The 21767-nt window shown below is 39.7% G+C and overlaps 1 protein-coding gene across 1 annotated transcript in view; it reads left to right on the forward strand.

Moving 5' to 3' along the window:
* Positions 1-407: 407 nt before the first annotated feature.
* The window catches only part of CCDC126 (coiled-coil domain containing 126), a 45640-nt gene continuing 24280 nt past the window's right edge, over positions 408-21767 (forward strand). The window contains exons 1-2 of the mRNA XM_025993132.2: positions 408-651; positions 16323-16704. Of these exons, the coding sequence (XP_025848917.1) occupies positions 16467-16704 (238 nt within the window). The 5' untranslated portion in view covers positions 408-651; positions 16323-16466. The remainder of the gene's footprint in view (positions 652-16322; positions 16705-21767) is intronic.

Consider the following 21767-nt stretch of genomic DNA (forward strand, 5'->3'; position numbering starts at 1 on the left):
GAGCCCGACGTGGCTCGATCTCCAGGATCACACCCCGGGCTGCAGGCGGCGCTAAACCGCTGAGCCACGCGGGCTGCCCTGCAGCACACTTATAATTACTATTAAGTCCCTTTGCCTGCGGCTCACAACCTTGGAATTGTTAGTCGCCTGCTGGAGGGTCAGGAGTAGGACGCCCACACGCTCCTTTCAGCTACTGCAGGGAGTTGAGACCGAGCGCCAGCCTCGGGTCAATTCATTTTCCAATCCAGTGGAAGCCGGCAGCTTCCCGTGGTTGCTACGCAACGGCGTCGCCCTGCCCCAGCAGTAGGAGCTGTCGGGCTTAGAAGCACGTGCCGCCTCTTCCGCATTCCTGGACTACATCCCCCATAATGCCGCGCGCCGCGACCGGCTGGTCTCCGAAGTGGGGGAAGGGCCAGGACGGGCCGGGAGGCGGAGCGGAAGCGGACTGCGAGGGACGAGAAGAGTAGAATCTCCACGAGCTGGGAACCACCTCGTCCGTGATTCTCCGTCTTTGGCCTTTCTCCCTCCCGACCTGGAGGCTGCTCCGCTGGCGCGGGACGCCACTGACGCCCGCTAATCGACTTTCGCTACGCCGCCCCGGCTCGGGAGCCCGTTGGCTGTGGCGACAGTGACAAGAAGCCCGCGGGCAAGGTAATGGGGAGGGGGCGAGAGGGAAACGGGGCGGGTGGAGGCGACTGCGCCCGCCCGCCCGCTCGCTCGCCCGCCCGCTCGCCCTCCGCGCGCCTCTCCGGTATTCCCCTCAGGCCCGGCGGCCGCGCTGCCTCCGCGGGGTCCCGCCCGTGCCCCCCGCCCCACCCGGGCCGCTGCCCCAGGTGTCCGCGGAGAGCCGGCTCGGGGTGGGCCGGTCGCCCGCGGCGGCGGAGCAGGCTCTTTGTGTCCCTGCCCCTCCGGGTGTGACCGCCGTGGCCCCGTGGGCCCCGGGGCGGAGAAGCGAGCGGGGCGGGCTCAGCCCGGTGCCGCGGGCGCGGGGGAGCGACCGACCTGGCGCAGGGATGGATGGAGCGTCCGCGCGGAGCCGCGCTCACTTCTCGTTCTGCTCTTGACAGCTCAGCCCTGTTCTACTTTGAGGGAGAAAGTCAAACGCCCCCCCCACCCCACTTTTTTTTTTTTTTTACCCCCTCTTCAAACTCAGCTCCCGGGTGCCTGGTAAAGATGAACTTAAACTGCTCGTCGACTGTGACCTAAGACTCTCGAAAGCGGCACTAAGAGTGGCTCAGGCAGCCTGGGTTCCCATCCTGGGCGAGTCGCTGCCTGGCTTCGTGACCTTGGTTAATTAAAAGGCTCTGAGCCGGGGTTTTCTCATCCATCAGATGGAGGTAACAGTACACACCTTTAAGTCGTCGGAATAATAATTAAAAATAATAAAAAATAATGTGCCAACAACGCCATTAATTCCTTTGATGAAATTATATCCTTCGAGTATTACTTTCCTTAGTTGTGCTGAAGTGGCCTCTTCTGGATTTATGAGTTTTGTGCTTTGCTTTGCTTAATGATGAGCGCGATGAGGTTGTGTGTTCTTCCCCTCGTACCTTGTTCGACCTTAAACCTAAGGGAGGAATTCCTTTAAAATACGCTCTCTTCTTAATTTCCAACGGCTTTAAGATGGCTGAGAATGTTCTTGGGAAATTGATGACTCCGCTTTTCGGAGGATCAGCTCCGGAGATACAAGGACTTTATTCACCGTCCTCCCCCGCCCCCCCCCCCCCCCCCCCAGCCGTGCCCTTTGGGAGAATCTTTAGAGGAGCTTAAGTGTTTGTTTTAGCAGAGTAAGCATCTAGGTGTTCTGCAGTTCCTGACGTAGGGCTTCGCCATCTTTTACCTTATGTCAACTTTTTTTTTTCCCACCCCCCCCCACCGGTCTCTACACTTTCTCACTGGTTAGTAGTTTTGCCCCTGTGGGATTTTTGTTTGCCAGTGACAGTTTTGTTCCCAGAACAAGTTGAGTGAATGCAATAAAATTTAGGAGGAATGATTTGAAACAGTTCACATTAGTTCCTCTATAGTTTTGATTCTTGCGCTGTTCTCTCCTGATATTCACTGACCTTGGTGATGAGTTTTTCTTTAAGGACATTCTTATGGCCCCTAGGTGATTTTTTTTTTTTTTTCATTGAAAATGTCTGTTTTGTAGTACTTTAGGGTCAATCACTGTCGTGTACTATGTGAAATAACACGTCCCAAGTAACGCTGTTTTTAAATGTACGCTTACAGTGGGAGAAAAGCCAGTAGGGCCTGATGAATTTTCTATGTCCTGTCTTCAGTGACTGATGCATTTAAGAAAATTTTAAGAAGAAAAGATGAAGTCAGATGAATGTGTTTCATAAGGATCATAGAGAGCAAGAAAATAAATAAGGGGAAACCCTATTTAAACTGTGGGAGATGACAGGTGCATAGAAAGATTTCTGATTCTCTTAAAACTATGTGGCAAAAATTCTCATTTTGAAAAAAAAAATGTTTCCTTGTTGGTGTTAGGGCTGTACAGGACAGGGTAATGGACTGTGGAAATAGGAGCCCTTGGTTTTTGTCTTAGATCTCAGTCACTGTACCCTAATGTTCCTTTGTGTCCTTCTTTTCCTCATGCCTAACCTAGTGAATTGATCTGATCCCAAGAACTCTTCCAGTTCAGACTTTCATTGATAAAGTTTTTTTGGATGTTCCTTTTTAACATGGAACAAATGGATATAAGTCTTTTCATTCATTTATTTGTGTCTCAGGGTTTTTTTCTTTCCACCTGGAGGAAGGGCACACACAACTAGGAACTAGAAAGCTGCCACAAACTAGAATCTACTGATGGGTTCATTCCTCTTTTACGAATTGTACATGTTTTTTCTACATTCTTTTTTTTTTTTATTTTTTAAGATTTTATTTATTCATGAGAGAGAGAGAGACACAGGCAGAGGGAGAAGCAGGCTCCGTGCAGAGGGAGCCCGACGTGGGACTCCATGATCACACCCTGGGCGGAAGGCAGGCGCTAAACCGCTGAGCCACCCAGGGATTCCCCCTGTTTTTTCTACATTCTTGACATGTTTCTTGACAAATTTTTCTCTGGCATAGTGATTGAATAGTTTCCCTTTTGCCCTAAAATTTTCTTTTCTTAACCCTGAATTTCTTTACCCATTTTCTTACATCTTTGTACTCTCTAGAGCTATTATCTTCTCTCTTTTCTCTCAAGTATACCATCTAAAGATGATCTGATATCTCAATATATGTTTCTGTATCTTAGCTGGAATTTTAGTGTAGTTTCTCTCAAGGCAGTTCACATTTTATTTTTTATTTTTTTTAAGATTTTATTTATTCATAGAGACAGAGAGAGAGGCAGAGACACAGGCAGAGGGAGAAGCAGGCATCATACAGAGAGCCTGATGTGGGATTCGATCCAGGGTCTCCAGGGTCATGCCCTGGGCTGCAGGCGGCGCTAAACCGCTGCGCCACTGGGGCTGCCCGGCAGTTCACATTTTAAATCTTAGACCTAATTAGGAGAGAATGGCTGTATCTTTGTTATTGTTTTTCCCCTAGATATTAACTTTGGGCAATATTGTGTAGAAAAAATATTTTTACAATGGGCCTTTCTCCCTGAAATTACATTCCGAGGTCAAGTCTGTGGAGGACTTATTTCTGAATTTTTTTTTGTAGAGAACTGTCTAAACCTCTGAGCTCTGGTGAACATACTGTGTTTTTTTTTTTTGTACAGAATATCTGCTTCTCTAACTGTAAATTCCTTGGGAGACTAATAGGCTCTGATTTCCTGTAGGACCTTTGGCTGCGTGAGAGCTTGTCTCCTTGCTAGTTGCTGCTATTGCTGTTACAGCTACTGTAGTATTTGTGCCACCAAAGCGAGCACACTGTTTAATAGCTACTTTAACTATAGTCATGAACAAGCACAGGAAGCAGAGCACTGAAAAATGCAAAAACAGGATTTGAAGGGAAAATTTTTTTTCAGGTAGGATTACTGTCTATTATTAATATTTTTCATGTTGCTAATTGCAATGTTTGCATTAAAAGAAAAACCAAGTATTTCAAGACAGGCAGTGTGGTATAAAGTGTTTTTAAAGTTTTTGACTGCAACCCATAGCAAGAGATATTTTTATGTCAAGACTCCATAGATAACACAAGTGTGTTTGTGTGCACGCATGTGTCTGTGTAAGAAAAAAAAAATAGGTATATAACTGAAAGAAAACTGACATAAAACAAAAATCTGTAGTGTGTACAGTCTACTTTGATAGTTTCTATTTTACCTTTTTTTTTTTTAAAGTACCATTTGCAGACTATTAGGTTGATTTTTGTTCTTTGCTTTAGAAAAACACAGGAGTCCTGTGCTGAAAGTTTGGATGCCCAATTTCCCCCATTTGTTTGCCACCAGGTAGTCATTAATCCTCTTTGTCCTTCACTCTCCTTTTCTTTAAAATGAGGGTGAATCTCTGCCTTGACTATAGTAATAATGTTGAACTAAACTATTTGTTTTCACATTCCTGGCTAGGGAAAAAACACTGAAAAATAGCTTAAATACCTAGTTGTTTGTTTGCATGTTAGCTATTTGTTAAGTGGCATTAAAGAACTACCTAGATTTTATCCCATACCCCATCTTACCACATTACCTTCTTCGTATTATTAGAAAACGTTAATAGGAAAATATTTATATATTTTTCTGTGCAAGGATCACCATATCAGATTATTACTATTCCTGTATATTACTGAACAGTGGAACTGCCATTCTCATAAGAAAAGGGAACACAAAACTTTTTGCTTGTGGGTTTCCTTCTGTTCACTTTGGACGATTTCTCCAAACCAGGCCATTCCATACTGGGGATTAGGATCCCTCCCATTTCCATTTATTTGTACTAAGAAGACCTAGGAATAAGGAATTTACTGCCTGCTCCCAAGATTCTGGTCAGAAAAGAATTCTAAAGGTTTTAGTTGGAGAGAAATTGGAACCAGACTTTATTTCCTCTTCTTTCTCAGATCATACCTCCTTAGAGGGCCTTCCTTGACCTGATATTTCACGTAGACTCCTCAGATATCCTCATGTCACCCTGTTTAGTTTCTCCATAGCAGTTTATGACAAGTTGAAATGAGCTTGTTTCTGTGTTTGCTTGATTATTGTCCCACTCTGGCTGAAACATAATTGTCATTAAGAAAAAGAATCCTGTCTTGTTTTCACCTTTCACATCTCTAGTTTCTGGCACATAGTAGGTACTGCAGTAAATATTGTGAATGAATAAGTGAGCAAATGAATGAATAAACTGAGTTCTTTTATGCTTTAAATGAAGCCTCATATAGTAAAGGTTGTTCCTGAGCCTAGGCCTTTATGTAGCCCTCCCCTACCCCCAAATTCTTTTTTCTGGAAATATGTTTTTTCTTATCAGTGCCTGCTGATCATTGTGAAGATGTCTTTATCTAGAAGATCTTGTATTTATCTTTGCTTTACTTCATATTTTTGTGTTGTTTTTTTTTATTATGTAAAAAAAGCTAAGCTAAGTTTTTAAGATTTCTTAAAAACTTCTTGTAGCAACTGTGTAATACTTTGATTTATGATAATAAAGTGTATTTGAAATTTTAATGTGCCTACTTGATAATTTAATCAATAGTCCAAGCATATATTTTCAGAATTTTAAGATCATAGCTCTAAACTGCTATTACTGTTTTCTGGTTATGTTCTTTTTTCCTTTTTTTTTGGATTTTATTTATGTATTTGAGAGAGAGTGAGAGATAAGTTGCGGGGAGGGGCAAGGGAGAAGCAGACTCTCTGCTGAGTAGTGGGGGAAGGGGGAGGATGGAGGGCTGGATTCCAAGACATGCCCTATGTCTTCCCCTAGCCTTAGTTGCTTAACTAAATGAGCCACCCAGGCACCCTCTGGTTATGTTCTTTTAAAGCAAAAGAGAATAAGCTTCATTTAATATTATAATTAATCCAGTATTTATAAACCTAGCCTTCCTAATGGAGGTAAAGAAAGTAGTATGGTATAGAGAAAAACCTAAATAGTGAGTCAGGATCTGCCCTCTAGATCTATATAGTTTCTGCCATTAACTGTCTCATTTTAGTCAAGATACCTGGGTTTTATTACATTTGATATGTCAGGGGATTGGATTAGATATCTTCTTAGGTTCATCAGGCCCCAAAATGGATGATTAAAGATACTTTAATTTTATCTCGAAACTTCCATCTCTTCTGCCTCTTTACCTTCCCCCACCCCAAAACATTGCTGGGAAGTCATTGTTGCTTGGGAGAAGGTGGGGTTAGACTCAGGGAGCGTGCTTAAAGTAAACTATAAATATCCTCACTGATTGCCCACAGAGCTCTGTGGGAGTTGTGGCAGCAGTGTAGGGCAGGTTACTCTTGCCCTTAGGAACATGGGATTGAGGAGACAGGGCTCATGACTAGATGAGAAGATGTGATGTGTGAAATCAGCTCATATAAAGTAATGTGCTGTAAGAGAGAATGAGTGTGGACTAGGGTAAGGTGATGAGGTTTTGAAATTCTTCTGGCTAAGGTAGCATTTAAACAGATACTCTAGTCTCATTTTAGGCTATTTGGTAGATGGACTCTTCTCATCTAACAGTATGCCATTATATCATCTTTTAGGACTGGATAATTCTTCAGTGACTAGTACCAATGAAATATTTCATGTTTTCTGCAAATTCTGAGTAGAAACTTGTTCAGACCTTGCTGATAGCTATTAACTAACTGAATAAGAGAATGTAAGGAAACATTCTTCATAAATAAAAATATATATAAATGTAAGATGTTATTACTATCATATAAGACTGTGAGAAGGCTGGCTTGACTGGGGAGATATTTTTGTGACTGATGGGAAATAAATTTGCCTTTGGGGACTGGATTATTGGAGGGCCATGAGAGCTAATCAGAGGAGTTTTATTTGGGTCTAATAAAACATCTGTGTTAACTCAGATTATCAAGAATTCCTGGCATTACTGCAGTAGTGCCTGACACTAATAATAAAGGTGAGTGTATATTGAATAGTGTGAGGTGTCATTATCTTTACCAGTATTAGGTAGCTAGTTTTGTCCCCATTATATAAATGAGGACATCGGGGTCTAGGGAGATAAAATAACTTGCTCAAGTTTTTAAAGATAGAATATGTAATTTCGTATGGAGTACCTTGAGGCTGGAGGTGGGGCAGGAGTGGGAGTGCTTCTTTTTGAAGAAGCAACATTTGAGCTAAATAATACTAAAAAATGAAAAGGAACAAGGTACAGGGAGAACGCCCCAGGCAGGTGAATAGCAGTCGTATATAGATCCTGAGGTCAGAAAGAATTTGGTTTGTCTTGCCTAGTGTGGCTGTAGCACAGTGAGCAAGGTGGAAGTGGCGTGAGATTAGGACAAGAGATAAGGGCCAAAGTCAGGTTTTGCAGGGCCTTGTGGCCTGATGAAGACTTTTCATTTTATTTTAAGTGCAGTGGGAAACTGTTGAAGGGTTTTTTTTTTTCTTTTAAAGACTTTTATTTATTTATTCATGAGAGACACAGAGACACAGAGACACAGGCAGAGAGAAGTAGGCTCCACGCAGGGAGCCCGATGCGGGACTGGATCCCAGGACGCCAGGATCACGCCCTGAGTCGAAGGCAGGCACTAAACTGCTGAGCCCCCCAGGGATCCCCTGTTGAAAGGTTTTTAAGCAGGAGAGTGATATATGACTTTGTGTGTGTGTGTGTGTGGGTGGGTGTGTGGTAAAAAATACAAACATAAAATGTACCAGTTTAACCATATTTAAGTGTGTAGTTCAGTGGCATTAAGTATGTTCACATTCTTGTGCAACCATCACTATATTACACATCTCCAGAACTTTTTCATCATCCCAGGGTAAAACTCTGTACCCTAAACTTTATTTATTTTTTATTTATTTTTTATTTTTTTTTAAATTTTTTATTTATTTATGATAGTCACACAGAGAGAGAGAGAGGCAGAGAAACAGACAGAGGGAGAAGCAGGCTCCAGGCACCGGGAGCCCGATGCGGGATTCGATCCCGGGTCTCCAGGATCGCGCCCCGGGCCAAAGGCAGGCGCCAAACCGCTGCGCCACCCAGGAATCCCTATTTTTATTTTTTTAAAGATTTATTTATTTATTCATTCAGAGAGAGAGAGAGAGAGAGAGACAGGCAGAGACACAGGCAGAGGGAGAAGCGGGCTCCATGCAGGGAGCCCGATGCAGGACTCAACCCTGGGTCTCCAGGATCACGCCCTGGGCTGCAGGCAGCGCTAAACCGCTGCGCCATCGGGACTGCCCTGTACCCTAAACTTTAAACGATAGCTCTCATTCTCCGATTCTCACCCCTAGCCCCTGGTAACTACCATTCTACTCTCTGTTTCTATGTATCTAACTGTTCTAAGTACCTATATTAAGTGGAATCATACAATATTTGTTTTTCTGTGTCTGATTTATTAACTTATTATGATATATATATACACACACACATATATTTAAAGTAGGCTCCATGACCTACATGGGGCTTGAACTCATGACCCTGAGATTAAGAGTCATATGCTCCACCGACTGAGCCAGCCAGGCACCCCTTAATATTGATATCTTTAAAAGTTCATGTTGTAGCTAGTATCAGAGTTTTATTCTCATTTAAAACTGAATAATATTCCATTATATGTATATACTGCATTTTATCTGTTCATTTTTTGGATACTTGGGTTGTTTCTACCTTTTGGCTATTGTTGAATGATCCTGCAGTGAATATATAGGTGCACAAATACCTCTGAGGCCTTGCTTTCAATTCTTTTTTGATTATACCTAGAAGTGGAATTGTGGGATCATGGTAATTTTGTGTTTAATTTTTTGAGGACATACTGTTTCCCATAATGGCTGCACCATTTCTCATTCCTATCAGCAGTCCACAAGAGTTTGAATTTCTCTACATCTGCCATACACTTGTTTTTTGTTTTGTTTTTTTGATAAATGTTATAGAGGAAAGAAAAATTTTTTTATCCTCTACCTTTTTAGGTTCAGTACCTGGGGCTCTGCAAATTAAACTGCCAAAAGATTAACTGGGGGAAAAGGTTTATTTCATATGCAAATGAGGGGCATTACAGAAAATGAAATGAAAACTAAAGAAGCTGGTAGGCCTGAGAACTTACATATCTTTTAGACAAAGAGCCGTAAATTGTGAAGATCTGATAAGACAAAAGAAAAGGAGTTTTAGCTTCTAGAGGCAGTAAATTGTGAGAAGGTAATCTATGGAGGAAACTAATGGAAGGTAAGGGTTGTTTAAAATGTGTTTGTACGGATTTGTCTGAACATCAACTCCCCAGCTACCATGATGAGAATGTTGTCTTCTTTCTTTCTTCCTTTCTTCCTTCCTTCTTTCTTTTTTCTTTTCTTTTCTTTTCTTTTCTTTTCTTCTTTCTTTCTTTCTTTCTTTCTTTCTTTCTTTCTTTCTTTCTTTCTTTCTTTCATTTTATTTATTTATTTATTTATTTATTTATTTATTTATTTATGAGTGACACACAGAGAGAGGCAGAGACATAGGCAGAGGGAGAAGCAGCCTCTTGGCCAGGAGCCCGATGTGAGACTCGATCCCAGAACCTGGGATCATGACTTGAGTCAAAGGCAGACACTCAACCACTGAGCCAGCTAGGTGCCCCAGTTGTCACCTTTTCTTTTCTTTTCTTTTCTTTTCTTTTCTTTTCTTTTCTTTTCTTTTCTTTTCTTCTTTCCTTTCTTTTCTTTCTTTTCTTTTCTTTCTTTCTTATTTTTATTTAGTTATTCATGAGAGACACAGAGAGAGAAGCAGAGACACAGGCAGAGGAAGAGGCAGGCTCCATGCAGGCAGCCTGATGTGGGATTTGATCCTGGGACTCCAGGTTTATGCCCTGGGCCGAAGGCAAGCAATAAACCGCTGAGCCACCCAGGGATCCCCAGTTGTCACCTTTTTTTCTTTTAATTTAATTAATTAATTTATTTTTTAGTTGTCACTTTTTTTTTTTTTTAAGTTATCACCTTTCTGATGGGAAATTCATATCTTGGTTTTAGGTAGAAATGGGGAGAGCAAGGCAGGGAATGCTTCCTGCGTCTACTATTTCTGAGCTATCTTCAGTTCCAAATAATCCTTAAACCACAGTGGGATACATACTTTGGGGTGGTATACTCTGATGCCTTTTCTATCATCCTAATAATGGGTATGAAGTGGTATCTCATTGTGGCTTTAATTTGTATTTCCCTAATGACTAGTAATTTGTGCATGTTTCCATGTGCTTATTGTTCATTTACATATCTCCTCTGAGAACCATTGGAATTGTGACTATTGAAATTGTGACTTGTATTTATTTATTTATTTATTTAAATTTTATTTATTTATTCATGGTAGACAGACAGAGAGAGAGAGAGAGAGAGAGAGAGAGAGAGAGGCAGAGACACAGGCAGAGGGAGAAGCAGGCTCCATGCAGGGAGCCCGACTTGGGACTCGATCCTGGGTCTCCAGGATCACGCCCTGGGCCAAAGGCAGGCACCAAACCGCTGAGCCACCCAGGAATCCCATTTTATTTATTTAAAAAAATATTTTATTTTATTTATTTATTTGAGAGAGAGAGAGAGAGAGAGCAACAGAGAGCACAAGCAGGGAGGAGACAGAGAAGCAGGCTCCTCGCTGCGAAGGGAGCCCAACTCGGGGGCTCCATCCCCGAACCCTGGGATCATGACCTGAGCTGTAGGCAGATGCTTAAGTGACTGAGCCACCAGACACCCCTGTGACTTGTTTTTATTTTTATTTTTAAAATTATTTTATTAGAGTTCAATTTGCCAACATTTAGCATAACACCCAGTGTTCATCCCGCCAAGTGCCCCCATCAGTGCCCATCACCAAGTCACCCCAACCCCCCTGCCCACCTCCCTTTCCACTACCCCTTGTTCGTTTCCCAGAGTTAGGTGTCTCTCATGTTTTGTGTGGCTTGTTTTTAAAAGAATATTTTGTCTGCTCTGAGGACAGTGGCTTGAAGTGGGGTTGGAGAGAAATCTGGGAAACCACTTGAAACAGCTGCAGGAATCCAATTGGAGATGATGATACTTGGACCACACTCCATTGCCTCTTCAGAAGATCTAGTGCTCTATAGATAACTTCATCTTAAGTGTGTCTCCTCTTCTTCATTCTTCTGCTTTGGGCCATATACATTAATACCATTTGTAATTTCTGCCATTGCATGAGAGCTTTCCCCTGGGAATCCTAAAAATATTTAGGAGTCTGGGGCAACTGTGTGGCTCAGTCATTTAAGCAGGGAGCTGGCTTCTCCCTCTCCCTCTGCCACTCTCCCTGCTTGTGCGTGCACGCTCTCTCTCTCTCTGTGAAATAAATAAATATTTAAAAATGTATATATTTAAGAGTGTATCTTAGGTCAAAGTAACGATGATGAAGGTATTGATGATTTGATTTTGGCCTTTAAAAACTACTTGGGCCAAATTTGAAGTTTGACTTTTTAGTCAATAATAGTTAATATGGTGGTCTAGAAATTGGGATTAAAAGTTTTCAGATTGTACGCTGTTTTGGTCGAGCAAGGACTCTAATAAATACTGTGCTCGATTGTAGCCATAAGCCATTGGCGACAATGCAGATCTTTTAGGTCTTGTTGTTATTTCCCTTGTGATGACCTAGGTGGCCTTCCAGGAGCTTGGACCAGTACTTGAAACTGAAGGAAAAAATGGGGAAGTTCAGAGTACAAGGTCCTCTCTCACTTGCAGCTTTGAATGTTGCACAGAAAGGAGATATTATTAAACCCTCCCTTTTTTTTCTTTTTCTTTTGTAGAGATTGAGTCTAAGAATAATTTCTCTTTAAAAATACTAAAATAACTTGCCTTTAGTTGCTAAACAATTAAAATCTTGTCTGCCTTTTTCTTTCTATGTGGCATAACAAAATATCTTTCAGGGAACACAACAATATATTCATATTGATCACAGGGACTGAAGTGATTCCAGAAGAAATTGTTTTCACTCTCCTCTACTTCTGTCTAGTAAATGTAGGGCTTAGCTTACTTACCCTGGCAGGAATGACTTGGGTTATGGCAAAGATACTGTTTTTTCCTGCTCCTTTTTCCTTCCCTTTAGGGTCATTATAGGTAGGTCCAGGTAAGAAGCCTCTGTCACTCCTGATGCACTGACTTGTACCATTGAATTTAGTGGTCCTACCAGTAGCTCTCATTGCTGCTTCATGCAGAAATTTGAGATTTGGCGAGGGGTTCCCATTTTTTGCTGCACATTAAAATAACCTAGGGTGCATTTTAAAGGTATTTATTTATTTATTTATTTATTTATTTATTTATTTATTTATTTATTTATGTGAGACAGAGAGCGAGCATGAGAGAGGGGGAGAGGGAGAAGCATGCTCCCCATTGAATAGGAAGCCCACGTGGGGCTCTGGGGTCATGATCTGAGCCACCCAGGGGCCCCTAGCTTAAGGCTCTTAAAAACAAAACAAAACAAAACAAAAACATAACAAAATGGATTCCTGGCTCCCTCTCCCTAGACATTCTAATTTAATTGGTATGGGGTATGACCTGGCATGGGGATTACAAAAAAAAAAAACTCTTCAGGTGAGTTTAATGTGAAGCATTCTGAGAAGATGCCAAAGGCATGTTTATATCCTTTTGGGAATCTTAGTCACCTCTGCTGGTCTTGCTTGGAATTACTTGTGGAAATGAACCTTTATAATAGTTTTCAGACCCTCTTGGATTGCTTCAGAGAACCCTCATGGGCCTTTGAACTGCTCAGCCCTTTGTCAGGTATTAGCTGCTGGCTCCAGGCCATCTTTTTAACTTGGAGAAGGCTCCAGGGTGCCTTTTCTCCTTAGTAGCTCACTTTATTCCTTGGTGTCCTTTTATAGTTCCCTAGTATAGAGAGGGATAATGGCTCCCAACTTCTCACTTCTTTGCTATTCTCAAAAACAAACCCTTTTCCTGTTAAACGCTTAATTTCTTGGGGTACCTGGGTGGCTCAGTCAGTTGAACATCTGACTCTTGATTTTGAGTCAAGGCTATGAAGACCTTTTTTTTTTTTTTTAAAGATTTTATTTATTTATTTGAGAGAGAGAGGGTGGAGGGAGAAGCAGGCTCCAAGCACAGCAGGGAGCCCAACATGGGGCTTGATCCCAGTACCCTGGTATGGTGACCTGAGCTGAGGGCAGACATTTAACCAACTGAGCCACGTGGGCACCTCTATGAAGACCTTTCATGTAGGCCTCTTTTCTGAATTTAATAGTCAGCTAGTATATAGTTAATATAGAGCAATAAGGGGCTCTTTACTTATTTTTAGGCCTCCCACCCTGAGAAACACTCCCTGTCTCAACCCACCTCCCTCCCTGGATCTCTTGTTTTCTGTCTAAAGCCATTACAGTCTGGGGGTTTGTCATTTGGAGTTTTGTAAAACCTATGAATTCTAGTAGGGCTGGGTTTAAAGACCTTTTCTAAAGAAATGGCAGACCCTGATTGGAGTTATAGATTCTGAGCTTGTGGGCTTGTAGCTCTTGCCAGAGTTCAGGCAAGTGAGGTCCATGGCCTAGGTAAAACTCTTAGGCAGGTTTTTCCAGGTTTTGAGGTCATTGCAAATAGTGAATGAAATAGCTGTTGTGAAGTATTTCCTTCATTTGATAAGAGCTCAGTAGTTGTTTATGGCTATAGTTTCTGCTGTTTCTGTTTTATTGCTATTGCTGCAAAAGAGGAGCAGAGGTTCAGGGCTTGAGCTTTGAATCCTATCTCTACCACTATCCAGTTGTATGACCTTGGACAAATTAACTTCTTTGCCTCAGTTTTTTTTTCACTTGTTGAGTGAAAACACTATTAATGTGGGAGTTGTGAAGATTTAATGAGTTAATTCATATAAGGAGCTTAAGCCAGAATCTGGTGCAAAGTAAGTGATTGTAGTAAGGCTGTTATTTAACTAAAGTACTCTCTTTGCCTCTGGTTTTGGCCTTGAATATGTATAGTGACCTAAAACTTTCCAGGCCATGATTTTAACCTTTATTTGCCAAAATACCTAGAAGTCTGTGTTCTTAATGTCACTATTCTGGTTTTGTTGTCATGCCAGCTATAGAACTCTGTTGTGACAGCTTCAGGGCAGGTACCCTGTTGGTCCCTCTACTGGGTGCTAGGTCAGATCATGTAGCACACAGGTCAGACTTGAAAAGACATAGGAGCCAGTAAAGTATTTCTAAAGGAAAAATATATTTGATATACTTATACAAAATAATTCTTTTAAAATTTTCTTGGGCTTCCAGACTTCCATTTTCTGAACTCAAAATATCTGTAGAAAAAATACTAGGTTACGTTTACTTGACTTTGTTAAGTAAAGTTCAGTAATCCAGTATTGATATTAATAGTAGTATTTCAATAACATCATTCATTATATGGTAACTAAAGAAATGAGTAGAAGTAGAAGAAAAATTGAAAAGAGTTAATTCTTAATTTTTAATATAGTTATTACTTTATTATAGTAATTAATATATTCCGTTAGTGTAGTGAGGATGGGCACACTTCAACAAGAATAGATGGGTGTTCTTCAAACCTCCGAGACCCAGAATTTATTACCAGTATATCAGGGACTGGGTGGCAGGGTAGGTGGAAGAAAGAGAGGGACTTTTCTGAACTGGACAAGTGAATTGCCAGGGTAGAAGATCCCCTGCTTACACATATCTCAACACATCTAGAGAAGTTTCATTACAAAATTTTGTATTTTGATTTTTTATGTAAGATATTAAAAGATACTCTTTTTTTTTTTGTTTAAAAAAAGATTTAAAAGCACCTGTGCTATAAAGCAGAATTTTATTTTATTTTATTTTTTAAAGATTTTATTTATGTATTCATGATAGACACACAGAGAGAGAGAGGCAGAGGGAGAAGCAGGCTCCATGCAGGGAGCCCGACGTGGGACTGGATCCCGGGACTCCAGGATCACGCCCTGGGTCAAAGGCAGGCCCTGAACCGCTGAGCCACCCAGGGATCCCTAAAGCAGAATTTTAGACCGTGGAACCCTAGTTTCTCTCTTGCTTAGCTTATATGTCAGCTCAGTAAACATCTGTTAAAAGTGATTAAATGCTCTGCAGAGTTAGCCTTTATTCATTTCTGGTCTTATCCTCAAACTAGATTTTACTAGTTTGGCTATATGATTATACCCTATTAAGCAGATTAAAATCAGTGTATCTTTAATTTGCTCATACTGCAGGAAGTTAAAAAAAATTTTAAGGATTATTTTCATTAAGCTATGAAATGCAATTTTTGACTCCGGATGTATTTCTTTCTCTTTTTTTTTTTTAATATTTTATTTATGATAGCCACAGAGAGAGAGAGAGAGAGAGAGGCACACACAGGCAGAGGGAGAAGCAGGCTCCATGCACCGGGAGCCCGATGTGGGATTCGATCCCAGGTCTCCAGGAAAGCGCCCTGGGCCAAAGTCAGGCGCCAAACCACTGCGCCACCCAGGGATCCCCTCCGGATGTATTTCTATGTAAAGAATTTAACTCCATTGGGTATAATTGAAGAGTTTTCTTTGCTGGACACTTTAGTGATCCATATACATTACTGACTAGGTCTTTCTAGATTTCATGATTGTCATCACCTTTATCTTTTTTTTTTTTTAAAGTATAATCTTTCAATTTTTCCTTAAATTATAAAAGTACATTCTGGTATCATTTAAAATTTAGAATTGCAGATTTGGAAATACAGGGAAATTTTTTGAACTGTTTTAGCACTTCTCATTATGTCTGGCATAAATTTAGAAGTATAAACTTAGAGACTGTAACTTCTCATTTTAGGTTGGATGCTCAAGATGATCTTGTTGCCATTAGTAATATTATCTAGTGACATTTCCAAATATTGTCACACTTAATTATATTGTGGGATTTTTTTTTTTTTTAGTCAGACAGGCATTTTGATTTCCCAGACTCACCTTTCCTCATATTCTAACTTTCACTTTGGTATCTCCTTTTTTTTTTTTTTTTTAAGGAAGAGGAGGAAGAGGAATAGGTTTTAGACATTTAGGTTGGAAACCTGTATTTGAGTAGACTCCTATAAATCTTACATGTCCATAGTTTTAGTTACAAATGACAAGTCATTCAAAGAGTTTTGTGACCACAGTCACACTTCAATTAATTGGTGTTTATGTCTAGTTTAAATTGTTGAAGAGCAATGTAAATGAAACTAATAAAAGACCTAGAAGTTTGCATAGTGCTGGAGAGCAAGTTGTCAAAGAAGATAATACAGTTTCAAATCACAATGATTTATAGAATATCTTCTTAAGTTTGTCATTGTCCTGTTACTAGTATAGGTTAGGACTAATTACCTTTTCTCTCCTCAATTTTACAGAGTTAATTGAGAGTTGGAGCAAACTTGCTGAAGATGAAGAATATACAATATTAGAGAAGGAGATTCTTTTTTCTTTCAAAAGTCTTGATTGACGGCATACATCTAGTCATCGTTCTTCAGTTGAGTGTGTTTGCTTCATCAGAAATGATTTTTACAATCTCAAGAAAAACCATGTCCCAGAAATTGAGTTTACTGTTGCTTGTATTCGGACTCATTTGGGGATTGATGTTACTGCACTATACTTTTCAACAACCAAGACATCAAAGCAGTGTCAAGTTACGTGAACAAATACTAGACTTGAGCAAAAGATATGTTAAAGCTCTAGCAGAGGAAAATAAGAACACAGTGGATGCTGAGAATGGTGCTTCTATGGCAGGATATGGTAAGATAACCATAGAATCTTCCTGATTTTCTCCTCATCACCTACCCCATTTAAAGATAGTTATGGAAGGAAATCTAGTTTGTTACTTCATAGGTCTTTCCAAAGGAAATTTTTCTTGACTTTTTATTATGAAAAGTTTAAAATGTATGGAAAAATAGAAACTATGATAAATACCCATATATCTGTTGCCTAGATTTAACAATTATTAACATGTTACAAAATTTGTTTTGTCTAATTTTTAAAGACCAGTTAAATAGTAGAAATTGTGACATTTCACTGCTAGATATTTCCATATGTATCTCTCAAAAAATGACCTTTTAGTACACAATTATAAAGGCATTATAATAATAGCTAGTTCAGGGGTGCCTGGGTGGCTCAGTTGGTTAAGTGCTTGCCTTTGGCTCAGGTCATGATCCTAGGGTCCTGGGATCAACCCCAAATCAAGCTCCTTGCTCAGCAGGGAGCTTGCTTCTCCAACTCTCCCTCTTCCTGCCACTCTCCCTACTTATGCTCTCTCTCTGTCAAATAAATAAATAAAATCTTTAAAAAACCTAGCTGTTATTTACGTTTTTCCAATTGTGCCAATATAGACCAGCAATTATATAACATTTACCAGTTCCTAAGAAGCAACATTTACCTGTATCAACATTTAGTTGATTTGTTTCTTAAACATTGTTTAATTGCCATTCTCCCCTTCACATCATGAGTTCCTGCTGTGTTTTTTCCTGCTGTGTATTTTTTGTATTTTGGGTTTTTTTTAAAGATTTTATTTATTTATTTGAGAGAGAGAGAATGCGTGCATGAGTGAGGGTAAGGGGTAAAGGGAGAGGGAGAAACACACTCCCTGCTGAGCAGGGAGCCCCACACAGGGCTTGATCCCAGGACCCTGAGCCAAAGGCAGATGCTTAACTGACTGAGCCACCCAGGAGCCCCTTCCTGCTGTGTTTTAAGGTCTCTATGCATGTTATGAAGTTCTTTCTTGCCTTCAAGACTTAAAAAAAAAGAGAGAGAGACAAGAGAACACTTTGTATATGAGTGTGTGGGCATTTTCTCTATTTCAGTGTTTTTTTTTTTTTTTTTTTTGTTATACATGTACGTATTTAAAGACTCAAAATGTGTTGAGTCTGGTAATTTAAAAGGGTAGTTCTTCCCATCCCCAACAGTCCTTAAATTTCCCATTCCTTAGAGCCAGCCATTTAAAATTATTTAATCTGATTTATTTATATCTCTAACATGCTATATGAGCTGCTTCTTGATTTTTCAATTATTTCCCCACTGTACAGGGTGAGGGTTCAGCTTTTTTTTTTTTTTTAAAGATTTTGTTTATTTATTCATAGAGACAGAGAGAGAGAGAGAGAGAGAGAGAGAGGCAGAGACACAGGCAGAGGGAGAAGCAGGCATCATACAGAGAGCCTGACGTGGGACTCGATCCAGGGTCTCCAGGATCACGCCCTGGGCTGCAGGCGGCGCTAAACTGCTGCGCCACTGGGGCTGCCCAGCTTTTTTTTTTTTTTGTATCCCACCCACCTGAGGCTGCTTTCACACACACATGTCCTTCTAGTCCTGCCATCTTCCCATAATAATTTTGTTAGAACAATATTCAGTATTTGCATTGTTAGTATTAATTATGTTCATTACTGAGCCATGTAATACATTATTACTTTTCCTTTCATGTATAACTTTATTTTCCCCTCTAGAATTAGTACTGATTTTTGTTTCTTTGCCTAGTTTTCTACCCTAACTTCCCACAGTTCAGTCTTCTCCCAGTATATTCAGACACATTAGCTATTTCATCACATTCTTTATCTTGAAATCTTTCCTAGAGCCTTCTGTTCTGTTCTTGTTTGGACTATTTCTTCTCTAGGCTTGTGGAGATGAATTATTCCGGGATCTTACTCCACAATCATCTTGGACCTCCCTTTACCTTTCTTGTTTTTGGATCTCCTATTCCCTAGAATCCCGTGGCTTCTTCTTTATTAGTGACGCCCACATTTTAGAGGTACAGATCCTTGTAGTTTCCTCAGAAAGGTATAAAGGAAGTCAAAGTTTTGATTCCTTGTATATCTGAAAAGATCTTTTTATCCTTCTGTCTTCATGCTTAATTGAAAATTTGACCGAGTATAGAATCCTAGTTTGGAGATAGTTTCCCCTTGGATTTTTAAAGGCTTTTTCCTTTTTTTTCCTCCTTAGATTCTGGTGCTCTTTTTGAGAATCTAATGCTGTTCTGATTCTTCATCCTTTATATGACTTACTTTTTGGAAGTTTGTGCGATCTTTATCCCATACTACTGTTCTGAAATTTTTCCAGATGATGTCCCTCGTATGGATTTCTTTCATACATGTGCCGGGACCTCAGTGGGCACTTTATTTATTTCCCCCAAATCTCAATGTTTTGTTTTGTTTGTTTTTTACCAGTACTTATGATATCTAAGAGATGTAACATTCATGACTTGGGATAATGATCATGCTGTGTTTGTCTCCACACATCATCTACAACATCCCGAGTGGTCTCCACCAAGTCAGCTGCTTCCAATAAGGATATACTGTTCCTGTTATGAAATTCCTAAAACCAAAATATATCAATTTTTAAACATAATTATACCTTAGCAATATAGCCAGAATGTTTTCAGACTTTTCAACTGCTATAACTCTAATAATACCTGCTATATCACTTTTTTCCTTTTTCTACCAGATGATATATTACACCTTCATGCAAATACCTTGCAAATATAAATTTCATGAAAATTAGTAGAAGAAAAAATAAGAATTGCAGAAAGTCTATTTTATTTTTACCCTTGGCCTAATATTTATCTAATGGAGGTGGCCTTAATGGCATATAAATATTATCAATTATGGTTCTCATATCTATTCACTCATTTAGTGTGTTGCATGATGTTACCAGTGATGTAATCATAGTACAAGGTTTATTTTACATTTCATCATTGTTACAAAAAAGTTTAATACTGAAATAATATTGGGAACAAATAGAAAATTACTATATATTTTGAAAAGAATAGACTTTTTTTTTCTTTTTCATTTTTATTTATTTAAAGAATCTCAAGCAGACTTCCTAACTGAGCTGGGAGCCTAATATGGGGCTTGATCTCATAACCTTGAGATCATGACCTGAACCAAAATCAAGAGTTGGACACTTAGCTGACTGAGCCACCCAGATTCCTCTAGAATAGAATTTTTTGTAACTGTACTAAAAATTGGTCACTTACTTAACCTCTCTGTAGATGTCAAAGAATAATCAAGTATAGAACTAAGACTTTTTCTATTTCAGATTACTTTAATATGCTAATTTGAATAATATGAACATTCTTTCAAAAGAATGCATTACCTCTACGTAGATAAACTGTTAGTGTATTAGGTTTTTGTTTTTCCCTGTCCACCTGCAAAAGTAATTATGTTTTGAGAAAAGTATTTACTAGAGATGAAAGTTTAACTTTCTTAAAAGTTTGTATTTCTAAGATGTATCCATGTTAAATATACATCTTAAGTAAACCTTGCTACTTGTGAAGGATATATTTTGTTTGTAACCATCAAGTCATGATTTGATTTGATTTGTTTTTTTATTTATTTAAAAAAATTTTTTTTAAATTTAAACTCAATTAATTTAGTGTATTATTAGGTTCAGAAGTAATTCAGGGATTCATCAGTCTTATATAATACCCAGTGCTTGGGGCACCTGGGTGGCTCAGTGGTTGAGCATCTGCCTTGGGCTCAGGGCATGATCCTAGGGTCCTGGGATCGAGTCCCACATTGGGCTCTCTACAGGGAGTCTGCTTCTCCCTCTGCCTATGTTCCTGCATCTGTGTCTCTCAAGAATAAATAAATAAAATCTTAAAACAAAACAAACCTAGTGCTCATTATATCCCATGGCATCCTTAACGTCCATCACCCAGTTACCCTATCCCCCCACTCCCTCCCCTCCAGCAATCCTCAGTTTGTTTCCTATAGTTAAGAGTCTCTTATGGTTTGTCTCCTTCTCTGATTTTGTCTTGTTTTATTTTTCCCTCCCTTCCCCTATGATCCTCGTTTTGTTTCTTAAACTCCACATATGAGTGAGATCATATAATTGTCTTTCTTTGACTGACTTATTTTACTTAATGTTGTACCCTTTAGTTCCATCTGTGTCATTACAAATGACAAGATTTCATTTTCTGATGGCTGAGTAATATTCCAGTGTGTGTGTGTGTGTGTGTGTGTGTGCGTGTATACTGCATGCATCTTCTTTATCCATTCATCTGTCAGTAGACATCTAGGCTCTTTCCATAGTTTGGCTGTTGTGGACATTGCTGCCCCTTCCAATCATTACATTTGTATCTTTGGGGGTAAATACCCAGTAGTGCAATTGCTGGGTCATAGGGTAGCTCTATTTTCAGCTTTTTGAGGAACCTCCACACAGTTTTCCAGATTGGCTGCACCAGCTTGCTTTCCTGCCAGCAGTATAAGAGGATTTCCCTTTCTCCGCATCCTTGTCAACATCTGTTGTTTCCCAACTTGTTAATTGTAGCTGTTTGGACCCATGTGAGGTGGTATCTCATTGTGATTTTGATTTGTATCTCCCTGTTGCCAAGTGATTTTGAGTTAGCATTTTTTTAATGTGTCTGTTGGCCATTTATATGTCTTTTTTGTAGAAATGTCTATCCATATATTCTGCCCATTTCTTCTTGACTGGATTATTTGTTCTTTGGGTGTTGAATTTGTAAGTTCTTTATAGATTTTGGATACTAGCCCTTTAAGACATTTGCGAATACTTCCTCCCATTCTGTCTGTTGTCTTTTGATTTTGTAAACTGTTTCCTTTGCTGTGCAAAAACTTTTTTTTTATCTTGATGAACCCCCAGTAGTAATTTTTGCCTTTAGAGATGTGTCTAGCAAGCAGTTGTTGTGGCAGAGGTCACAGAGGTTGCTGCCTGTGTTCTGTAGGATTTTGATGGTTTCCTGTCTCACATTTAGGTCTTTTATCCATTTTGAGTCTATTTTTTGTGTATGGTGTGAGGTCCAGTTTCATTTTTCTGCCTGTGGCTGTCCAATTTTCCCAACACCATTTGTTGAA

This window comes from Vulpes vulpes, chromosome 7 (genome assembly GCF_048418805.1).
Source record: "Vulpes vulpes isolate BD-2025 chromosome 7, VulVul3, whole genome shotgun sequence".
In the NCBI taxonomy this organism is placed as follows: Eukaryota; Metazoa; Chordata; class Mammalia; order Carnivora; family Canidae; genus Vulpes; species Vulpes vulpes.